At 52.7% G+C, this 10,146-nt stretch overlaps 1 protein-coding gene across 1 annotated transcript; it reads left to right on the forward strand.

The window, feature by feature from the left end:
• Nucleotides 1–4,393: 4,393 nt before the first annotated feature.
• Nucleotides 4,394–7,555, forward strand: LOC135893011 (deep sea actinoporin Cjtox II-like). The gene is made up of 2 exons (XM_065420797.1): nucleotides 4,394–4,494; nucleotides 7,102–7,555. Exons 1-2 carry the CDS (start codon nucleotides 4,394–4,396, stop codon nucleotides 7,553–7,555), a joined length of 555 nt encoding a protein of 184 aa, XP_065276869.1.
• Nucleotides 7,556–10,146: the final 2,591 nt, after the last annotated feature.

Below are 10,146 nucleotides of genomic sequence, written 5' to 3' on the forward strand. Positions count from 1 at the left end.
GGTTACCAGTGGAGTTCCTCAAGGTTCGGTTTTGGGTCCAATTTTATTTAATCTATTTATTACTGACCTCGGAACCGAATGTAGGAGTGGGCTGATAAAGTTTGCGGATGATACAAAGTTGGGAGGTATTGCCAATTCGGAGAAGGATCGGGATATCCTGCAGGGAGATTTGGATGACCTTGTAAACTGGAGTAATAGTAATAGGATGAAATTTAATAGTGAGAAGTGTAAGGTGATGCATTTAGGGATGACTAACAAGAATTTTAGTTATAAGCTGGGGACGCATCGGTTGGAAGTAACGGAAGAGGAGAAGGACCTCGGAGTCCTGGTTGATCGCAGGATGACTATGAGTCGGCAATGTGACGTGGCCGTGAAAAAAGCTAATGCGGTCCTGGGATGCATTAGGCAAGGTATTTCTAGTAGGGATAAGGAGGTGCTGGTTCCGTTATACAAGGCACTGATGAGACCTCATTTGGAGTACTGTGTGCAGTTCTGGTCTCCCATGTTTAAAAAGGATGAACTCAAACTGGAACGGGTACAGAGAAGGGCCTCTAGGATGATCCGAGGAATGGAAAACCTGTCATATGAAAGGAGACTCGAGGAGCTCGGTTTGTTTACCTTAACCAAAAGAAGGCTGAGGGGGGATATGATTGCTCTCTTTAAATATATCAGAGGGATAAATACCAGGGAGGGAGAGGAATTATTTCAGCTCAGTACTAATGTGGACACGAGAACAAATGGATATAAACTGGCCGTCGGGAAGTTTAGGCTTGAAATTAGACGAAGGTTTCTAACCATCAGAGGGGTGAAGTTCTGGAACAGCCTTCCGAGGGAAACAGTGGGGGCGAAAGACCTCTCTGGCTTTAAGATTAAGCTTGATAAGTTTATGGAGGGGATGGTTTGATGGGATAACGTGATTTTAGTCAATAGGTCAATAACGTGCCATCGCTGGTAATTAGTAACAATGGTCAATGATGGGATATTAAAAGTTACTACAGAGAACTTTTTTCCGGAGGGTCTGGCTGGAGAATCTTGCTTGCATGCTCGGGGTTCAGCTGATCGCCATATTTGGGGTCAGGAAGGAATTTTCCTCCAGGGTAGATTGGCAGAGGCCCTGGAGGTTTTTCGCCTTCCTCCGCAGCATGGGGCAGGGGTCGCTTGCTGGAGGATTCTCTGCGACTTGAAGTCTTTAAATCATGATTTGGGGACTTCAACAGCTGAGTCAAGGGAGAGAATTATTCCAGGAGTGGGTGGGTCAGCTTTTGTGGCCTGCATCATGCGGGAGGTCAGACTAGATGATCATAATGGTCCCTTCTGACCTTAAAGTCTATGAGTCTATGAGAGACACCACCCCGACTCAGGTACCTCAAGAGGGGGAGTCTGGAAGTAGCCTGGGGGCAGCCGACCCTAGTCTGGCTGCAGCACTGCCAGAACCCATGTCAGTGTGTTGCAGCCAGGATCCCCTCTGATGCAGCAGCGGGTCTTGGGCCGCTGCTAGGGCCCCGGGCTGGGACGCAGTGGAGTGGGTGGGCCTGCATCCCCCCTGCCACCCAACTCGTGGGTGGCAGTCTCCCCCTCTCCCTGGCCCTTTGGAACCTAGGGCCTGGGCCTACTGCTTATATACTGTTGTTGCTCAGCCCCTGCCTGAGGGCCTGAGCGCCTGACTCACCATTGCTCCGCCCTGACCTAAGGCCTGGGCTTACTGTGTTTATTTCTGCCCTCACAAAGGCTGCAGAGGAAGACTCCCGCGGCTGAACTAATTCCCCACAAGACCTCTTCCCGAGTTTAGTGAGGCGGTGTGGTTCCCTGCCGCCCCGGAGAGAGACGAGCCCCAGCTAACTTCTCTACAGTCCCCATAACGAGTGGCACCGGTGGTGATCCTGGGAAACTGGAGTGTCTAAGGGAATTGCTTGTATGACTTCTGGTTAGCCAGTGGGGTGAGACTGAAGTCCTCTCTGTTTGGCTGGTTTGGTGTGCCTTAGAGGTGGAGAACCACAAGCCTGGGGCTGTGACTGCCCTGCTCTAAGCAATTTGTCCTGAATTGGTACTCTCAGTTGTATCCCACCAAAGCAGCATTGTTACACTAGTACTCGGCTGAGCCTTCAAGGGTTAACACGTTGTTAATGTAGCCTCACACTCTACAAGGCAGCAGGAATGGAGGGAGGGGAGTCAGCTGTTGGAAGAAGAACAGGCTGACCCAGAGGCGGATTTGAGTAGATGGGCTTCTTTCAGGGCCAGCTCCAGGCACCAGCGGAGCAAGCTCGCGCTTGGGGCGGCAGATTCCAAGGGGCGGCATTCCATCTAATCCTTTTCTTTCTTTTTTTTTTTTGCACTTCACCGCTTTGGCCGCCCCTGCAGGTTTTTTCTTTTTGGTTTGCTGCTCCCGCCGCCCTGTAGGGGGCGGAGGAGGGGAGCGCCCTGCAGCAAGCCGGGAGGGCACTCCGCATCCTTCCCTGCCTGCCAACTGGAGTGGCGCAGAGCCCTCCCGGCAGGAGGCACCCATGGAGGGGCCGCGTGGCAGCGCCCCACTTAAGGAAGCTCTGGGGTCCCCCTTTCTCTCTCTCCCCCTGCTAGCCGGGGTGCGCACTCCGTTGCCTGGGGTCTGTAGGGCCGGGAGTTCCCCTGCACCCACGCTCCCGCCGCCCCGCAGGTATTTTGTTTTTGTTTTTTCTTTCCTTCACTGCTCTGGCCGGCCAGTTTGTTTCCCGCCCCTTCCCCGCTCCGGCCAGGGGCAGGTTTGTCTCCCGCCCCCCTTCGCCGCTCCGGCCGGCCGGTTTGTCGCCCCCTCTTTTGCTGCTCCCGCCGGCAGGTTTGTTCTTCCCCCCCACCCCTCTGCCGCTCCAGCCGGGGGCAGGTTTGTTTTCCTCCTTCCCTCTCTCCCACCCCCTTTGCTGCTCCGGCCAGCCCGGCGTTTTTTGCTTGGGGTGGCAAAAAAGGCAGAGCCGGCCCTGGCATCTTTATTGCGGTACTTGTTCCCCTGGACCCAATTGTCCAGTAAGCACTGGATTAGTTACATCATACTCTTTTTATCTACATTAGTATGTAAATTCCTACATTTATTACAACACCCCCAAAACCCTTAGGGAGTAATATGAACGCCCATACAATGAATATTAATAACCCTATACTGAATATAATTATTCCCGCCCCTGATTACTATTTACCTTATTAGCATATTCTACCGATAAGTTTTACTTTGAAGATACACTTTTCTGCTATAATTGCAGTCATGAACTCCTTGGATCAGCAGTTTGCAGGGGAGGGAGAAAGGGGCCATGACTCTAACCTCACCTGTGCAGCTGGGAAAGAAAGGGGGAGGGAGATAATACTACTTTACCCCAAAAGGCATCCTTTTGGTTCCCACGTTCCTCAGGCATCTGCAATGTTATCAAACCCTTAAAAGGAGAAGGGAGGGGAGAGGGGTAGCCCTAAATCTATTAAACACAGAGAAATACCTTCATTTTATCTATCAGGCGCAGAAGTGTTGCTTGCCTGTGCCTTTACTCCCTAATGCCATCTCTGTTCACCAGCAGTTTCCCAGTTTTCTGCTTTAACCCTTACATATCCCAACAACAGCATGGCAGAGAGAGACAGAGACACACACCATGTGTAGGAGAGAGAGACGCACATTGTCCCCTTAAGTACACTGACCCTACCCAAAGTACACTGCCTTTTTAAGTAGATCAGCAAGTTGAGACAGCAGCTTCTGCCAGAAAGCTCCCTCCATCCTGAGTCCTGTGGTGTCCCCATACTGCTCCATTGAGATAAAGTACAGGAGCAGGGGGGAGGGGCGGAAGCAGGGAGGGGGACACCCTGGCATTAGCACCCCTCTTCCCCCCCCCTCTGCAGAGCAAGCAGGAGGCTCCCGGGAACAGCTCCAAGGCAGAGGGCAGGAGCAGCACATGACAGTGCGGGAAGGGACAGCTGAACTGCCCAGCAATTGGTAGCCTGCTGGGCGGCTGCCGCACAGGGAACTTAGGGGAGGAGGGAGCTGACAAGGGGGCTGCTGGTTCACCCTGGTTCCAAGCCCCACCAGCTAGCTCCAACGGGCTGCTCTTCCAGCAAGCAGTGGACAAAGCAGGTGGCTGCCAAACAACATTTTAAGGGAGCATTGCGCAACTTTAAAGGAGCATGTTCATTAATTGATCAGCCACATAACAGGGAAACAACGTTAACCGGTACAACTTTAAGGGAGGAGTTACTGTAGTATGTTTTGGGGTGTGAATGTGGAGTGAGTAAGGTTTGTTTTGTAATCAATAAAGAGCATTTAGAGTATTATATACCAACACTGTGTCCGGTGTCTGCTTGCTCCCCATCCCGTAGGGAGACTTCTATTGTGGGTCTAACAGTGCTTTGCAGGAGCTGCTACTGAACAATCCCTCATTGCTGCGAGATGACTAACGTTGAAGAGCTGATTCTGCAGGTGAATGCAAGCAAGTGTGTGGCCATCCAGATAACCAACAACACCAGAGACGTGACCCTCGAGAACCCCAGGTAAGCAAGTTCCCATAGTCCCCTCCACGCAACTTCCCAAGTCAGCCTGCGGCTGGTGTCTATACAGATGTGCCAGGGTGTGGGGTATGGGTCTGCTACTGAATATCTGTCTGTCTATCAGTCCCCATACATCCCATCTATCTATCTCTCCCCTGAGAGTCCCCGGGGTCTCTCCCTTGGCCCCACCTGACGCCCCCACACGCCTCCCCTTAGTGTCCCTGACTCTGCCCTGGGCAGCGGGCGGCTGCCCCCTGCAGCTCCCCACTGTGCTCCGCTCTGCCAGCTCCGGCATCAACTGCTGCCGCAGGGTCCTAGCACCCCCCACCACTAGTGCCAGGGAAGGCTGACCTTGACCCTGCCCTTCCACCTGAGATGGACGAACCGTTCCCTTTTCCAGCGGGACCCTCCACCAGCACAGGGGGACCCCCCACCCGTAGTCACCGCTCCTGCCCCATGCTGGGCAAGGGGCAGCCCCATCCCCCACCCCCAGTGAGGCTAGAGTGAGGGGCAGCAGCAGGGGAGGAGGTGCACATGTGAAGGCTGCCCCCCCCAACACAGGGGAGGTGACGGGGCTTACTGGACCTGAGAGGACCTAGGAGCACGTGCAATGACAGTGGTGCAAGGTGAGTGTGCTGCCAGGGGGATGAGGGGAGCCCCTCCCCCACAACTCACTGCTGCCAGCGGGGAGAGGGCTGGGGGGAGTCCTCCTCTCTGACCCCAGCCGGGGGCAGCCTGCCTGCACCCCAAACTCCTCACCCCTGGCCCTGCCCCATCCCAGAGACCGCATCCCTAGCCAGATCTCTCACCCTCCCCGCACCCCAACCCTTTGCCCCAGCCCTGAGCCCCCCCCAAACCGTGAACTGCTCATCCATGGCCCCACCCCACAGCCCTCACCCCCACACTCCAATCCTCTGCCCGAGCCCTTCCCACACCCCCAAACCCATCATCCCCAGCCCCATCCCAGAGCCCTCACATTTTTACATTATTTTAAAAATATATATATATTGGCTTACAAGGTGTGTGGGGGGGGGCGGGACTTGGACCTGTTCTGGGCACCACCAAAAATTATACAAACCTGCCACCCCTGTATGTGTCCAGGACTAGGGTTGGGGGTGTTTGGAGGGAAATCACACTTTTGTTGGGGAGAGGGGGGAGGGAGAAGAAGGAAATGTTTCCCTGGCCAGATGATTTGCAAGGAAACAGCTGCTGGAAGCTTCTTGAGAGGTTAGAAAGTCTGACTAAGTCCCAGGGAGATGGACTGGGGGCAGGTGATGTTGCGATAAGCCTGTGATGTAATGTAAAGGTGTTCAGTGTATTTATTTCACATTGATACCACCTCCACATTACATATATGTATGTGTTTGTCATGTACACTCACAGGTTTACACCCACACATAGTCACACAAACATGTACACACACATACACGTACACTCATACACAGCTGTATGATGTGTGTGTCTGTCTATGTATGTCTCTGAACGCTTTAGGTAATAACATAATGTGCAGGACCATGTAACGCTTTCAGGGTTGCCAGATTTCTACTGCATTAATAGTCCAAAGTCATTTAAATACTAGCCCCAAAGTAGCCCAATATATTTATTGAAACAATGTTGGTTTTTTTTATGAACCCATTGGTCTGTACATCAAATAACAGAGGAAAGCTTTTGTTAGATACCCAGTAAAGATTTGATTTTTTTTAAAAAGCTACAAGCCCCAGCTGACGTTCATCCACATTAGCAAGAAAGCTGTGAGAAAACAATCAAATTCAAAATCAAACCCCCGAGGGGAATTTTGACAGGAAGGTCACTCCACCAACTGGCCCCCACCTCAACCATATTAAATTCCCCTTGACAGTCAGATCATTACACACCCAGTCCAGATGAGACCCCCTACAAAAACCATGTCAGCCAGTGACCCCCACTAAAAATCCTTCCACCCAGAGTCACCTACACCCTAGGGAAACCCAGAACTGCAATATAAGCTCTGTCACCCAGACTCCACCTTCTTTCCCCCCAAGTCAACACCCTGATGCCCAGAGCTTCCTGCCACTCAGTAAAAACCCAGAGCTCCCCAAGAGACACCCTGCCACCTAGAGCCCCCCCTTGCCCAGCCCTGGCATGTGTAGCCCCAGAGGGGCAGCTCTGGCTCCTCCCCCTGCCTTAGATCTAGCCTGGCTGCTGCTATCTCTGAGGCCGGAGGTCTCCTTGCCCAGTCCTGGAGCCTGCAGGAAGCTGCTGGGCTCCAGCCCCTCAGCCCAGGATCTGCAGCAGGCACTCCCACCAGGTAGGCTGCAGCTGTGTGAGCGGGGAGCAGGGCAGTGGGGGAGGCAGAACCCAGCCCAGGTCAGGTCGGAGGGTGGGGGCCAGTCCTTATCTCCACTATCTAATGCCTTGGTCATGCAGGAACAACCCCTCTGCCCTGGGGGTTGGCCGAGGTGGGGCTGTGCTCTCTTGTCCAGCAACCTGTATGTCCCCTCTGCAGAGGAATGGTTGGGCTGTGACCCACCCCAGCCCCAAGGGTCAGGATTCCCCTGCTGCTGGGATGCAGTTATTAATTATTGTTAGGGATGTTGTGTAATGAAGGAACCCCATGGTGTTTTCCTCCAGGACTTACTGTTTCAGCGGCCATTCTGCGATAGACCCTGTGTCCAACATTCCCCCCGGCTCTTCGGGGAGCAGCGTGTTTGTGAAAACAAGCGATGCGGCCCGCGGGAGCGTTGGGGTGCTGAGCTACGAGTCCGACACTTTCACCCTGGCCATCATGTTCTCCGTCCCCTACGACCGCTTGCAATACTACAATGAGTTTGCCATCGAGCTCTTTGCTGGCAGGAAGCACTTCGACAGCATGGAGCGCCTCTACCACTATATGTACAATGACGGCCCTCCCTATCCGTGTGACTCCTACAGGAAAGTGCAGGTAAAGGACCCATATGGCCAGCTGGAGGTGACCAACCAGGAGATCCAGGTGACGGCCACCATGTCCAAACAGAATAAGTCCATCATTGAAGTGCAGATCAAGGAAATAGATGTGACAGAGAAGGTGGCTGCTGGTGGGAAATAGTATCTCTCTTTCTCCCAGCTTGAGTAGACAGCGATGTGCTAGCTCTGCTGGAGTTAGCACACTAAAAATGGCCAGAGCGTTGTGGTTGGTGGGAAGAGCTAGCCACCCAAGTGCACTCTCACCTGACCTCCTGGGTATGTACTCGGGCGTCTAGCCTGAGCTGCTGCCCATGCCACAGTGCCCACACTGCTATTTTTAGTGCACTAGGGAGGGATAGCTCATTGGTTTGAGCATTGGCCTGCTAAACCCAGGGTTGTGAGTTATATCCTTGAGGGGGCCATTTAGGGATCGGGGGCGGAAATACTTGGGGATTGGTCCTCCTTTGAGCAGGGGGTTGGACTAGATAACCTCCTGAGGTCCCTTCTAACCCTAATATTCTATGTTTGTCTACCCAGGCTGGGCAGTATACAGGCCTCCAGAGTTTTGTCATCATTTTATAAAAAAGTTTTTTCTTGCTTATCTTTTAACCTCTGAAATAACAGGTGTTGGCATATGAAGACCTGAAGCTTAAGCATTTATCATGGTGATAAAACTCCCAGAAAGCTTTGCAAAAAATAATGCTAAAAAAGATAACATAGAATTATTAGCAAATAAGAGCTACACTTCTTGTAAGTGGAAATATGTTTACGAGCATGACTTTTTGGTATAGCTGTATAAGGTTGTTTTTAATTGCATGTGTGCTTGCTAGGTAAAATATAATTGGCTAAGCAACTTAAATAAAAGTTACAAATTGTAATGGAAACAAAAAGAAAGGGATAAGTAGATAAGATCATAACATAAGAATATAAGAATGCTCATACTGCATCTGCCCAATGGTCCATCTAGCCCAGTGCCAGATGCTTCAGAGGGAATGAACAGAAGAGGGCAATTTCAAGTGATCCATCCCCTGTTGTCCGGTCCCAGCTTCTGGCAGTCAGAGGTTTAGGGATACCTGGAGCAAGGGGTACCATCTTGACTAGTAACTGTGATGGGGTCCCCCAATCGCCTGGCAACGAGTTTCACAGGTTGTGTGTATGTTGCATGTTTGAATCTCAGTCTGTACTGTTGTTAAATAATTATTCTCTGACACCTCCATAATTTCCTGCAACTGTGAAAATTTAAATTGATAAAAATAGAAAAAAAATGCTTAAAAATAAACATCGATATTATCCATTGAAATTAAAAGAAACCCTCGAATTCTGCCAAGTCTATCTATGTACCGTTTCTGTTTCTCTAACTACGCAGTCACCACAGTAGCTAGACTGTCCTACAGGGGTGCTGCTAGCGACTCCATCCTTATTGTTCCACTTAAAGCCGGGCTAAAATCCCCACTGCCATGACTGAAGTTAGGCTCCAAATGTGGCCCAGTAACAACCCTGTAAGGGCAGCTTGAATGGCCGATGTGAAGTCCCCGGTAACCTCTTCATGGGAAACATCAGAGTGCTCCTAGAGACCAACCCTGCCGCTCGCATTCCCTGGGGTTCTTATAATGTGACGTTCTCTGTGTGCGGCTTTCCACTGGGCTCCCTGGCCGCTCCCAGGAGACTGGTAACCAGCCAAGCGCAGGGAGCAGTCTGTGTGTCTGAGCACAGGCACTGCCGTCCGTGGAGCAGCTTTTTCCAGATGGGCTGAATTCCTGCCCCCATTACATCTCACTGTGACTGCACTGGGCCAGGATTCCACCCCAGGGAGACAATGTATTGGAGAGTGTAAAATGGGGCTCCCTTTAGCACCCCCAGGTACCCCCAGCCAGACCCATCCTCACATCCTCGGCCCTCCCCCTAACACCCCCTGCCCCCCATCCCCAGACCTCCCCCTAACACCCACTCACCCCCTTCCCCCCCACCCAGGCGTTCCCCTAACACCCCCTACCCCCATCCCCAACCTCCCCCTAACACCTGCTCACCCCCTGCCCACCCATATCCCCAGACCTCCCCCTAACACCCCCTGCCCCATCCCCAGTCCTCCCCCTAACACCTGCTCACTCCCTGCCCCCCATATCCCCAGACCTCTCCCTAACACCCCCTGCCCCCCACCCCCAGATTTCCCCCAGCACCCTCTGCCCCACCATCCCCAGACCTCCCCCTAACACCCGCTCACCCCCCTGCCACCCACATCCCCGGGCCTCTCCCTAGGAGCACAGTGGGCTGGAGAGTGAGTGCAGAGGCCTAGTGAAGCTGAAATTGAAACTGCAGGTACAGGGCCGACCAGCTCTAGGGTTGCCACCTTTCTAATGGCTGGTAACCTGACTCCTGAGGCCCCTCCCCCACCCCACAACTTCCCTCAAGGCCCTGCCCCTGCCCCACCTCTTCCCCTAAGGCCCCACCCTTGCTCCTCCTCTTCCCACCTAGATAAAAAACCCAGACATCAGGGCTTGTTAAGTGGCACCCGGACACACAAGCCAAAACCGGGACTGTCCGGGTGAAAACCAGACTGGTGGCATCACTAACCGGCTCCTTCAGGAGAAAATCAAACCTGGGTTAACCGTGGGGAGTTGTTTGGGGCTGGAGTTCATCAGTTATGTTTTGGAAACCTGCCAGAATGTGAGGCTTTGCCAGGGCATCTGAAGGTCTCTGAGCCACCCTCTCCCAAGGGATGCAAGAACTGCTCGC

The sequence above is a fragment of the Emys orbicularis genome, chromosome 21 (genome assembly GCF_028017835.1).
Source record: "Emys orbicularis isolate rEmyOrb1 chromosome 21, rEmyOrb1.hap1, whole genome shotgun sequence".
Lineage (NCBI taxonomy): Eukaryota > Metazoa > Chordata > Testudines > Emydidae > Emys > Emys orbicularis.